Here is a 14,119-nt window from a genome sequence, read left to right on the forward strand (position 1 = left end):
AGCAGTTCTCGCTAGTAAGATACGATCGGGAACGAATAGAAGAACATGACCATTGCATTTTCCCTCCCGATTACAGTTCTGCGGTCAGCAGTTAACTACTCAAACCCGAGATTGTTTTTTCTTCTTTTTTTCCTTGTTTTTTTGCGTGTTCGAGCTTCATTCAACAAGTGGAGCGAATGATATGTTTATGCCACGTCACGTCGAATCGCGACACACCTTCACCACCGCCACTCACTCTGGGCGCCCGCTTGCTTTTCGTGATGCGTCAGCAGTTTGTGGCACATACCTTACAGCCACCGGAAACGCCGAGCCCGTCCCGGACAACACTGCAGAGACAAGCGGATTTCGTTTCTTGATCAGTCGTCTGGGAGCGCTGAAATAGGGCGCTATCACGCACTTGGTTTTTCAATTTCGCGGGCTTTGTTTAAAGGCAATTACAAAAAGCACCATCAATGGTATTTAGTTGGAAACACTTCAGTCGGCCATTTTTAAATGTGATCTACACCTTTCGTATTGGCACTTTCTCAGTGAAGGCAATATTTAAAACTTTAGGAAATTAGATTATACTAAGTGTGTTTTCAAAACCTAAATAATACCACAGACTAGTACACGCGAACCTCAACGCCACTGAGTTGGTTTGAGCTTCCTAGCACACTCACACACACACGCAATCAATGTGTAACGGAAGAACCCATCCTTGCCATCTACACGATGCCACCAAACCTTGTGTGCTCTACTGCAATGCGTCCAACAAAGGTATCGGCGCCGTCTTGAAGCAGGCTGATGATGAAGATCGAGAGCATCCAGTTGCATACCATTCATTCAAGCTGCTAAAGCATGAGATAAATTACGCACCAACTCAGTGCACCCCTCTGAAGCGGGGCGCCTCCCTGAGAGATGGCAAGCCGCCCTCCTCAGCGAGGCACCCGAGGAACAGGAGTGGGCCGTCCAGCGGGCCAGCGGCATTGCCGAGGACCTCGAAAGATTTGTGTCCGGCGATGTAGCACCAACAGCCCGGGCACCAACAGCCATAACGGTTGGACAAATAAAGTTTATTCCTGTCCTATCCAACGCGTGTATCGTGCCTTTCTTTATTGCGATAGCAATTATATGGACACTTCTACAGGATTTCTGCCGTTGGCGTCGCCGTCATCGTTGTCGTCGTCGTCGTCGCCGTCGCCGTGAAGTTCCGTATAGATTTCACGGGCGATATAATCGTCGCCGCGCGCCGTATGCGCGAGCGAAAGCGCGCGGGGGACGCACGCTATCACGGAGGGCGAAATTTTATCGCCCTTGGAATCTATACGGAACCTCACGGCGACGGCGATGGCGACGACGATGGCAGAAATCCGGTTGAAGAGTCCATATAATTGCTATCGCAACAAAATGTTGGCAAAGCATAGTAAAACAATACAAGGCTAGCGAGCGCGACTCACGAGACCAGACACACACACAGCTCTGCTTCTCCACAGGAAAAGGAAAAGCAGAAAAAACTGGGCAGAACACCAGACAGGTCCTGCCATCTGTCGGTCGCCTGGCGACGTGGACGTGAGAGTCTCGGAGGTACTGATACCTCACAGCAGTTGCTCACGCCGACGGCATAAACTACTATTCAGTCATCCGCGCAGTGCTGAAGTACCCCGCAGATGCCTCGCCTGCGTGCGCTCTTGAAAAAGTAAGTTTACAGAGGAAATGACAAATAATTCTTGCACAAGTGTCTGGTGCAGAGGGAAATCTTCGCGCTACGGTTCGCGAAAACCTGACCGGCACTTCCACGGCCGCCTGGTCTTCTTCGTCGCTTGACGCGGAAGGCTCGTAACCGTAAGCGGTAATATTTCTTGCCAAGTTGGAATGGTCCTCGCCTTCAGACGTGTACTCATCGGTGGTAGAGGCACAAGAACTCGAATCCAAGCTCGCGATGGCGGCGTCGGCGCGCTTAGAATGACCGCGGCCGGCCGGCTGGCTATCCGACGAGGGTGCCGTGACTTCACGCCTTCCAACTACCGCGGGTCGGGCGGCGAGGCGCGCGCTCACAAAAACGCCAAAAATAAAGCCATCGGCTCAAAAATGACCTAAGTGACTACTTCTTTTCGGTGTAATCACACACTGAGGATTCATTTTCAGCATTCTCGTAAAATTTTCAGATTTCCTGTCCGTATCCCTTTAAAACGCGGGACGGGGTTCGCGTTGTTATCGACATATCACGTGATCGAGCTATCGTGTTATGAATGTTATAGACATAGAATATGATCACCTTCTGGCTGAACATTAAAACGCCTACGAAATCGAAACCGCCTAATTAAAGAGGGGGAATCCGAAACTAGTGCAAATCTTGATGCCACGAGTTGTATCTCTTTTACGAAGCCTAACACATATTTGAATACAGCATCAGAGTGATTGCTCTGCAGAAAGGCAAACGACAGTATGCTGCAAAGATTTTGTCGTCTTCAATGGAATAAACCTATCAGCCAAAAAAATTAATTATGGGGTTTCACGTGCCAAATCCACGATATGATTATGTGGCACGACGTACTGGGGGACTTCGGAAAATTTCGACCACCTGGGGTTTTTTAACGTGCTCCTAAAAATCGTGCTCCTAAACACGGGGGTTTTCGCATTTCGCCCCCATCGAAATGCGGCCGCCATGGCCGGGTTTCGATCCCGCGACCTCGCGCGTAGCAGCCCTACACCATAGCTACTAAACAACTACGGCGCGTAGTTATCAGCCAAATAAATGCCTGTTATTTAATCCCAATAGCGTAACGGTCGATGGAGGCACCTATGGGGTCGACTGTCGTCTCATTTTATAAATAAATCATGCTTCCGTTAAGTGATAAAATACAGCAGCATAGGGATTTGTACGATGTACGTACATGGCCTACATCACGTTTAGAAATTTTATGTTTATGGTATGTCTCATGAACGCTTGACACACGTGACCTTTTTTTTGTACGTGCGCAGCTATCAAGCATGTATGCTGCGTAAAATACATTGATATGTGCATTGTCAGTATCTTGCAATAAATTCATAATTCTCTTTCACTGTCAGTGCCTACGGGAACTGTGGCATCTTTTATACGATATGGAGTCCTACGTGTAGTTACAAGTTCATATTAGCCTGAACAGGCTTTCAGGTGCAGTGTAATTTACCCGGTATGGTTACGATGTTCTTTGTTCATAAATCCGGACGCATTCTATTCTGCACTATTTATTATAAATTTTGCTAAATATTACCGCCTTGAGTCCGATACGAACCTTGTTAATGCTGTAAACGACAGGAAACTTTCATTTCTTTGCTGCTGGAGACCCAGAGGCACTTGCTCTGCATGAGATGAGTATGAAGTCCCTTTTGTGCGTAATGGCTGTACAAGACCAAAAGACCGCTACGTTATATGTATGTATACTATTTAGAGTTTACAGCCATTTCTCGGACGTGACCTCTACATCAATCCAAACTAAATATTATTTTCCTTCGTGCAACGCGATCTGTTTTACATTAAAGAATTTTTGTTATTTTTGCAAGCAGTGATCGTACTACTAAATGTGTCAATATTTATTTCTGTTACTGTCATCGTGCTCGACGTGCAACACCGCCTTCCTTGGGGAAAATGTACTGCGATTGAGTCTCAAGGCGTCTGAAACGCCAAACCATGACAGCTATAACATTTAAGAAATCCAAACTACTTGACCTGGTTCTACCTTCGCGTTTTATACATTGTTGCTGAAACAAAAAAAAAAGAGTGGTGGAAAAATGAGGAAAAAAGACATGGAGCGTTCTTTGTCCCGCCAATTTTTTCCGAAATGCTTCAGTTATAAAGCACTCATGTTACATCCTTCCTCTTTGTCCCTGTTGGTTCGTTCGCGCTGTAAGTAAAGATGCAATTGTGCCGACTCACCTAGCTAGCTACCGTACTTCAGTTATAAAGTTCGAAGATGAACGAACTCGCCAGTGCTACTATTTCACTTCGCTTGATCTTTGCACGTATTCTTCTATGTCGAAAAAGAAATACCGATGTGCTTAAGCAGGATCAACCGCCATTGTGGCGTAGTGACTTTGGGGTTGCACTGCTTAGCCCGGCTGCGGTGGCCGTATTTCGATGGGGGAGAAATGAAATAAAAAAACTGAAAAAAAAAACCGCCTGGGTGCCGTCTATTGGGCGCAGGTTAAAGAACCCCAGGCGGTTAAAATTAATCCGGACTCACCCACTATGTCGAGGCTCAAAATCGTATCGTGGTTTTGGCAGGTAAAGCCCCAGAATGATTAATAAGCAGGATCAATCGCCGGCCGTCAAATTGGTGCGTTGCATCTAAAGGTTTCGAGAACGACAGGTGTAAGCAATAAACATAATTCATTTACCACCGACAGAACGTTCCTATACCAAGACTTTCGAACAAACAACATCGGTTAAACCGTTTATTGCACAGTGCATGTATATGCGCATCTTCAGGGTGATCACTTCTTTACTCGGCTATCACAAATTTTCTTCTTATTCTCTCTTGCAGCGTGCAACGTGTCGGACTGCTATCAAAAATGCGCGCGCGAGAAATTTGTGAAACTGTTCAAGAAAAGCGCCTGCTTCATGAGAGAATGCTTCTGCCTCTTCGAAGACCGTAAGTTATGAAACTTCGGCACTTGTTGCTAGCGGAAGTGTGTAGAGGTCTCGGGGAATTTTATAGAGCTGTCGCGTCATTAAAAACTCAGAGTGACTAAATGACAGCCACCATTCGGAGCCGTTGTAAATAATTTTGTCGTAGAGCCAAGAAAATGACTACCACATAGGCGCGTCACTGATGTAGCGGTGTGTTGTGTTAATGTTTTCAGATGAGGATTTGTCGCCAGCCACTTATGAGGTAAAAGGAGCGAGTATATGGAAATCGTAGAATTTCACGCAGTGAAAAAATAAAAAAGGAAGAAGCAATGTTCTGCAATTGAACGAATGCATTGATTGCAAGTACGTATTTATTTGGTAGAAGTGGCTATCTACAGTTTCTGGGCTAGGCTCATTTATTGACACAGTGCGTCTCCTAATAGCTAAGTGTGCAGTTTCCGAGCACTGCGAGCAAATGTAGCTCTGTGCAGATAATTATTTGTTCACGGTAGAAGAAAAAAAGCGCCAGGACTTGCGCTCATGCAACTGCGGCTTCGCAGCTACATATGATGAGGTGGCACTCCTTCAGCTTTCATGCACGCAATTCCCGCGATGACGGAAGCAGTGACGTGCGCTCTCATGCACCGCAAAGCACTCAGCTGCAACGCGTTAAAATTATAGACAGCATGCCGGAAATGAACTATAGAACTCAGATGGCGTATTATCTACTACTTGAAGGATACAACATCCAGATGCACTAAAGGGACGTATAGAGGTGAAGCGATGTATGTGGCTGATGATAATTTGTAATCCGCGATGGTAAAACGCAGCAGCAAGCCATCATTACATGCTACACTTACTCAAGAAGGGACGGACGAGTTGGCAGCCCATGACGCCGCCGCGCTCAAACGTCGTTAAATGTTTGTAATGTTAAAAAATAAAGGCCCCGCCACCATTTACCGTCGGCAGGCATGTGCGCTGCGTTTGTCATACGCAGCTGTTTTCTCCGTGTCAGCTCTCTTTAGGAACATGACTGTGGAACGTCGCTACTGCCAGGCTTAGCACTTAAATCATTTTTATCGCTGCTGTTCACTGCCTCTTAAGAACTAGGAGCCGGTGATCTGTGGAACCAGGCGAGTGAGAAGTGCTTTCTTGAAGCTATATACGCGGTCTTGAAAAAAGGAAGATTCGTCTTTCATTCCCAGCCTGGCAACTAACGACTGCTGTTTCTTCATCCACGGCAATGAAAGCTTAGCAAATGATTTGCGTTGGAGATATTTTCTTCTCTAGAAAAAACATTTTCTATTACATATCACTGAATACGCGTAGAATGTTGTCAGATCACGCGTAGAATGTTGTAAACCTGTAGTGACGGTCGGTCATCGCAATCTTCGGTCAGCGAAATCATTGCGCTCGGAGTGTTACTTGTTCTTCAGGACACAAGTTCGTGCAATGATGAGCTAGACTCGGCACTCAAAGCTTTGGAACAGACTAGTTCTTGACCATGACTATACAACATGATATCGCCAGCGCGAAATGAGCTTACCTAAACGCTGATATTAGGAAGCTGCGGCTATTGACACCGATTGACTTTTCGCATATACTTCTGGCACGACAGCAGCCTAACTACGCAGGACACCTTCGCCAAAGAAGAAATAACTGTACTGCAGTTGAAACTCAATTTAACGAATGGATAAACACGCTCGAATTATTTCGTTAAATCGGGAAGTTCGTAAAATCGAGAAATAATTTTTGGGGTCTTCGAAATCTAAATTTGTAACGTAGCAATCCCAAAAGCTATCGCGGCATTGTATTTGCCACTAATCCACGCTTGCGCGGGTGAAAAGTCCGCGAGGGCGGCCCGAATTGGTTGTGCGATGCAGGCCAAGTAGACGGTCACGTGAAGCTATGACAGGCTACCGATATGCAGATTCGGAGAACGAATGCAGTGATTGTGGGAGCAGGCCGAGAAAGAAAGTTGCGAGGAGATGATCTCCTCCATCTCCATCTCCACATCAATCTCCATCTCTCGAAGATCCATGAAACCATGAAATAACGAAAGCAACCACTGCCGTCCCTATAGCGCCATCTGGCACGTAAGAGCACTACCGACTGCTGAGCCGGTTGTTCCGTGAATGCGCGCGGCGTGCAGCCTCGTCAAAATAAATCTACGGCCGTGACTAGGGCGCTCTGGTGCTTTAACGCGATAACGTCAGAGCGCACGCTCGAAGAAAAACCCGTTTCTATCAAAATTAAAAAGAAATTAATAACTACTTTTTTTATTGCGATAGCAATTATATGGACACTCAAAAGCAGATTTCTGCCGTCGGCGTCGCCGTCGCCGTGAGGTTGCGTATGACGTCAATGGAGATGAAATCGGCGCCGCGCGCCGAGCGCTGTATGTGCGAGTGAAAGGGCGCGAGGGGCGCGCGCTTTCACGAGGAGTGAACGCACGGCGGAGAATAAACGCGCGTTCTGCGCCGTGCTCCCTTAAGGGCTGCAGAAGTAGGCGTCTCTTTCCTCTTTTACAATCACCATATATGTAGAGCAAACGCGCCTTCTTCCGACGCGCGAGAGGCCATGGGAGAGGGGGGGAGGGGGAGGGAAGGGAGGCGACGTTTAGCTGCGGCACCAAGTGCCTATTTATATCAGAGGCTCCGGCAACAGTCACCAACGCCGCACGCATTTTGAGCGAACGCGGGCAAAACGCCGACGGCGTCGTCAACAGTTCTGCGTGTTGCCTGTGCTGCTCCATGTCCAAGTTTATACAGCTGATAAAGCTAATATCATTACTCCGTATAGCTCTCTACAAATTTGCTATCGCAATTGATGCTTCGCCTTTCAGGTGAAACTGCGACAACTTTTTACTCATTTATTTCATGAAAGACCTCTTTAAATAGGGTTTGGGGGCTATTAGTTCCGTTAACTCTGGTTGATGACAACATGGAACCTTATGAGTACCTGCCAGGGAATGTAAATTTCTTCGTTAGATCGGAAGCCTCCTAAAATCGGGTTTCGTTAGATCGAGTGTTACGTGTATTCACTTATAACAATGTTGGCGCCTCTGCATTGACAACGGCACTCATAGACAGGATGATCAAGGTTAGGTGGACAGATTTTTTTAAAATATGGCGCTTAGATGTACGTGAAGACCAGCTCTACAGTAAGGTTATGCGCCCAGGGGGACACAGAATGAGGTGGTAATTATTGATGTCGGTGGCTTAATTAACTAAAATTGAATAATTAACTTTTTAGTGGCTGCAGTAAGCAGGCATGTTTGTATTGAAAAGTTAGACGAAATCGTGCTTCTACACAGTTTACTTTGACAGAATTCTTCTAGCGCATCGGTACTCCGAGATATCGAACTGCGAAGTTTAATTGCCGTTCGCAAGATTACGCATGCAAGGCAGTAAGGACCGGCGCAAAGCTCTTCCCTTTTGTGACGATGCTGTTGCGTGCGGCGTTCGCGCTGTCATATCTTGATTTCACCAGCCGAGAGGGGAATGTGGACAGTTGTCATCTTTGGCAATGCATCCGCCTCGTTGTCAGACTAAACGCTGCACGCAACAGCCGCGTCACATAAGGGAGGAGCTTTGCGCCGGTCCTAACTCTCTTTCAGGCGTAATCACGCGAACGACAATTAAAATCTGGAGTCGGATACCTCAGAGCCCATACACGCTAGAACTCTTCCATCTGATACCGTGTAGAAACAGGACTGCCTCTAACTGCTCAATCCAAACATGCCTGCTTATCACAGCCAATAAAAAGTTAATTATTCAATTTTAGTTAATTAAGCCACCGATATCAACAATTACCACCTCATTCTATGTCCCCCTGGGCGCATAACCTTACTGTAGAGGTGGTCTTCACGTACATCTAAGCGCCTAATTAAAAAAAAAACTGTCGACCTAACTTTGACCACCCCGTATATTGCACGTTGTTCACCTGAAACCGCATTTCAAGCCGTAATGCCGTGACTTCTTTACTTTGTTTAACTCTTAACGTCTACCGCCACTATCTGTGCGGCCACTGACTCTTGTCTGCTTCAGTCCTTTCCTGCTTTTTCTGTGTGTAGCATCGCGAGCTTCCAGACAATAGCTTCTTCTTTTCGTTTTCCTTTTTGTTTTTTGCTTGTTAAGGGCGTGAAATAATGTCCCTAGTTGTCGCTAATTAGTTCTCAACTAAACTAACCCACTACATGTTGGAATATACGTGACACGAATAATGAAGAATTAAACAACCTAATGCGATGCGTACAATCTATTTTTATTGTCATCGCATGCAACGTGTGCTACCATGCAATGTATCTGTTTATGCGCTACACCGTTCAAAAGCTATGCCGACGCGCAAGCAGTAGTTCATACGAATGCTCACTGTGACACCTCGATGAAGCCATGCGTCGAGGACTATGTCAATGTTTGGTCCTTGTCGACAGAAAAATGGCGAGGAGACGCGTACACGCACAATGGAACACACCCATTCAAGGGCATACTGACCAATAATGGGCATTACTCAGTTGCATACGAAAGCGGCAGGTCAAATATAAGAAATGTAACGTAATCTAAGGAGCCGTTGACTACCAGCGTTATTCCATGAATTGCTGTGTGCGCTTTAGGGATGCCTCTGAGCCGGCATCTTGTGTACAGGTCTTGAGTCGTGATTTACTGTTAGTCAGCCAGAACAAAGGTGCGTTCACTTGCACTACTTTATAAGTTAATATTTGTCGGAGTGTCGTTTAAGCTGGTTATGGGTTCCCAACGACGCTGGTTTCACTCAGAGAAAATGAATCTCACATAAAAAGATTGCAGCAGGGAGAGCTACATTTTACTGTAAATTTAGCAACAAGGAGAAAACGCTGCTCTATCTGCACTGACTTCCACGCGCGAAATGTGAGTAGTAAAGACGTGGAAGGTTCAGTCTTTGTCTCAGAAAGCGCAAACACTGTTCAGAGTACCGAAGGTCTCCCGCGACGGCCGCTTGGAGTGCGGTAATGCTGAGAGTGGTTAGTACTGGCACCGCTGGCACGCCATGCGTGTTTCGCCACCCGTGTTCATGAGGCCTTCGGCTACATTTCATCCAGCGAAGGCCCTCTGTACGTATAAACTAGGCAATAATAGAAGGACTACTACTGGCTTCGCCAATTTCCACCCTGTAGGTTGTCGAGACCGCCAGTTTTCTTGTAATAACGAAGTAGAAATTCATTGAAAAATATCGCCGCCCCCAAGATTGTACGTGATTCAAGTCGTCCAGGTTAACGAGGATCTTAATAACAAGGTGCGACTGTATATGAGGTGGCCAGCAAATGATTTCGCTTCGTCACGGAAGGAATGCCATGTATGTGTCAAGCTTCACGTATTAGCTATACTGAACGCTTTGAGGTATACATGACTGGCTTGATCGAAGTCAAGGCCGCTTAGCGGCGTGTATAGAAAAGCACGGCTCAACTATCTAGTCAAGTACCTAAATGAATCACGTGAAATATTCTACATTTCAGTGCATTTAACGGTTTTCCAAAGATAGTATAAGCAGTTTCAGAAATAGCTTCCACAAGCAGCGTTACCCCCCCGCCCCGCCCCCCCCCCCAAAAAAAAATAAATAAAGAAACCCCAGACTCCTTTGTACGCCTTACACATTGTTTTGTACACTCTTCGCGTTTTCTTTGTCTTTTTTTGTACGCCAGGCTGATAGCGTCCGCTAACTTTAGGTCACTTGTTTCTAAAACTCTTTAGCGAACTCCTCAAGTGCTTGCATATTTTTAAAATGCGATATTTTCTTGTATTTTTTGGACGGTTACGCTGGGTGCAGTGCCTGCTGTAACTCATTTCGAATCCTCCCTCTTCCCAAGAATCGCTGACATCTGCGAGGTATATTGTCACCGTACTAATATTTTACCATCGCTTATGTCGCAGCAACACTACTGAGCTTAGAAGAAATCGATGAGCGTAACGCGGCAAGACGAAACCTAAGAAAAAAAGGGGGATTCTCATTTGAATAAAACTTTTTTTTTATATTCTGTAGCTCGCTGTACTATTTCGGGCACGTGGTCTACAGGCATTGCATGATTACCGTCAACGCTTGAACAAGTTAAATGAGGCTTTCGACTTTCAGTGGCTGTTTGTAAAAGGCCGGAATAAAGCGTTAAATGGTGTTGAACGAAGGAGTTGGCGTTAAAAAGGAGGTGGAGGGGGCGAGCAGGAGATTGCACACGTGTGCCTCAGGCTCATCCTCATTTTCTCCTTTCCTTTCGCGCAACAAAGGGAAAAGTTGGAAGATATTCAATCGTATAAAAAAACAAGTCTACCTTGTGACCCACCACAAGTAAACCTACTAGTGTTTGTATAACGCAGGATGCGAGAAGCGCAGTTGCGCCGAAGGTTGCCCAGGGAAGCGCCGGCTGGACGATGGCGTAAAAGGTGTCTGCATCGGAAGCGGGTGCAGCTGCAGATGGGCCTGAAATCACATGGTGGTTGGTCAGCCAAGCGCACAACGCCAACGGCAGCACGGGTTAAAGGGCTTCCGCGTACATAAAGTGTTAAAAAAGAAAACACTGTTTCTACGAGCGCTTATCAGAACAAGTCTATGTAATCGTCAATAAAGCTTCGGCATCGTTAAGTCCCCATGCAACGTCAAAGAGGAGAATGATTGCCTTGGCAATGAAATCCGATAGCGCAGCATGCGGACACGTGTTATTCATATTTAAAAATGAAAAGAGCGACTGTAAGTGTGTCACGCCTCTACAATGTTATGAAATATGGGCGTATTAAAAAACACAAAATAAAATTCGCGAGTGCACTTTTGATTTTGAACACAGTTGCCTTACGCTACATGTAACTATACCCCGAGCTCCTTAACCAAGTAGTAGTAGTAAATCTTTATTATATTCAGAAACCGGACTGGGTCCTACCCCAATCCCCCAGAAGATGTAGGGGCAGCAGGGTGGTACTAACTGCTCCTAGGTCTTATTTATTATTTCTTAAGCAAAACGCTTGATATTAGGGCACATCAGAAAACGCATCGGGGTACGTAATAACGAAGCACGTGATAACAATCTTTTTAAGAACAGACAGCTTTGTGAATCCCCATCCTGTGCCCTAAATATAAGTTCTGACTGAATTGTTTTTTAAAGAATAAGTACGTGCAACACCAAAATTTCTTTAAAATGTAGAGAGAGAGAGCAAGGCAAGCAAAGGAAAGACAGGGTAGCCAATCAGACGAGTGTATGGTTTGCTACCCTAACCTCGGGGAAAGCAGGGGAAAGGGGGAATGAAGGGGAAAGGGGAAATAGAAATAGGGAAAGAGGCCGACAGTGAGTACTGAGGTCCGTGCATTGAGTGCTCTGGAGAACATACAAGGTCAATCCCTACGCACAGGTTTAGGGCTGCCTCGGTGCACTTCAGCACCAGCAACAATTACCATAGCGAGAGACACATCTCGCTGTTGACTCTCTCAGAGCCCACATTCGCCAACTGTCAAGGATCTCAGACCATAACTTAGCTTTCCTACAGGCTGAGAGACCTCAAGCTATCTTTTCACAAGTGATTAGCGCTCTTCAAGAGTGGATACTCTCAGCTTATACACCTGCCTGGGACATCCTAGAGTGAACGTTGCTATTACCAGAATTACAAAGGAAGTCAATCATTCGTCCGCCGCTCTGAAGCAACTGACGCTGCTATTGCAGCACCAGGTACATCCTGACCACGTACATATAAATACCTAGTGTTTCAGCGACAATTTTGAAACATATTTAAAAACTGCCTGTGGCAGAGAGCACAATTCTAGTCCATCAGCTGGTCTACCCTAACAGGCGGACATTACTTGCACAAAAAATTGAAATGCATCATCAACTAATTAACAAAAATCCCAAATTAAGTTTTTCAATAATTACCTTATGGTACATATTGCCATTTACAAATTCTAACCTGGGCGTTCGCAAGGCAGATGCACTTGGAACAAATTCTCAGGATGACACCACTTTTGAGATATCAATTCCCGAACTTGGCAGAGAAATGCATTGGCATTCCAGTTATTTTTGTGGTTCAGTGCATAAAACGATGTTTTGAGCATAAGTGGAAGGACCGTGCATTTTTAGCGCAAGTTTGACGGCTGATATCTCGTAAATCGTGTCATCCTGATAATTTTTTCCAAGTAGACCTGATTTGTGAACTCCCAGTCTAGAATTCTTAAATTGCAAGAAGTGTCATAAGGTAATTAGTGATAACTTAATTAGGAGTTTTTGTTAAATAGTCGAAGATGCATTTCAATTTTTGTGCATGTCCGCCTCTTCGAGTAGACCAGATCATAGGCTAGAATTGTACTATCTGCCACAGGTAATCTTTTAACATTTTGGAAGTGTTCTCTGAAACACCATGTATACTGTTGTGCCTGGAGGTCGTTCGGGACAAAGGATGCCTCACTGACAGGCGTGCAGCTGTGGAGTGCTGTTCACGCTTCATCGTTTCTCAAGACCGGGGATCGTCGCCATCACCCGGGACTAATGGACGAGCAATTAGACCCCAGGCTGCAATGAGAAATCGTCCTCGTGCGTCGCTAAAACGGCAACGTCGCTCTTGGTGTGTTTCTGTGAAGCCCCGGCACCTGCCGGACTACGACGGGGCTCGGCGGTAGCTTCCGCGAAAGCCTAGTCTCCTGATTGACAAGCTGACCGTCACGGAGAGGTCACTAATTCTTCCAAGGTGCCGAAGTCAAGCATTTCCGTAGGAACAGCTTCTACGTTTGGCTCCTCTTGCGGGTCGGAGATTTGCATTTATCCCGCTGCTGCTGCCAGTTTATTGGTAACAGGTTGTTGAGACACGGTAGTGTTTAGGCCGGTGATCCTTCAGCCAAAGGGATGAGTACGTCCGGGAGTAAGAGCGATAGAAAAAAGGGTTTATTCTACATATTAACAGGGCCTCCAAATATAGTAAGCCCACTCCATGTGGGGGGGGGGGGGGGGGCACTTTGAATGTCTCAGCTCACTACATGTCTGAGCACATATCAGAACAGGTCAGGACACCCCACTGCACTCAAGGTGTCCCCTTATACAACATCGGTCTTCCCTAGTTGACCCGGCTAAGGAATCAGATGACCTTGATGCGACCAATCAGAGGGGTCGTATTGTTCACCGAACTCCACCTCTAATGTTTCACCTTCGAAGCAAGGACGAGGCAATCCGGAAACGGGGTTGACACTCCTTCCACGAAAGTCGGTGACTTAGTTTCTTGCCCTCCACCGGTCATCTTGCCAGGGTCGGGAGAATGGCCTTCATGCTAATCCCCGCTTCTAACGAAGGGTGGCGGTTGTGGTCGGTCGCTTCAAAGTGAGCTTCTTTGTCCGAACCTCACTGCCGCTGTCGGGCACTGTCGCCGTCTGGATGACGCTGATGAAAGGGGTGGCATCGGGGGAAGCACCCAAAGAATGGGCACTGCCGAGTTGGGGCGTTTGTTTGCCCGTCTCGTCGGTGTCTGGCACTGTCGCCGCTGCGCGACGCTCATGAAAGGGCCTGCCTCGATGGGAAACAATCAAAGAATGCGC

General features: G+C 46.4%; 1 protein-coding gene across 1 annotated transcript in view; it reads left to right on the forward strand.

Moving 5' to 3' along the window:
* The window catches only part of LOC125942248 (uncharacterized), a 37,598-nt gene extending 26,397 nt beyond the window's left edge, over window positions 1-11,201 (forward strand). Inside the window, exons 4-5 of the mRNA XM_049660415.1 lie at window positions 4,503-4,610; window positions 10,936-11,201. Of these exons, the coding sequence (XP_049516372.1) occupies window positions 4,503-4,610; window positions 10,936-11,042 (215 nt within the window). The 3' untranslated portion in view covers window positions 11,043-11,201. The remainder of the gene's footprint in view (window positions 1-4,502; window positions 4,611-10,935) is intronic.
* The last annotated feature ends 2,918 nt before the right edge of the window (window positions 11,202-14,119 follow it).

This window comes from Dermacentor silvarum, chromosome 1 (genome assembly GCF_013339745.2).
Source record: "Dermacentor silvarum isolate Dsil-2018 chromosome 1, BIME_Dsil_1.4, whole genome shotgun sequence".
NCBI classification, from domain to species: domain Eukaryota; kingdom Metazoa; phylum Arthropoda; class Arachnida; order Ixodida; family Ixodidae; genus Dermacentor; species Dermacentor silvarum.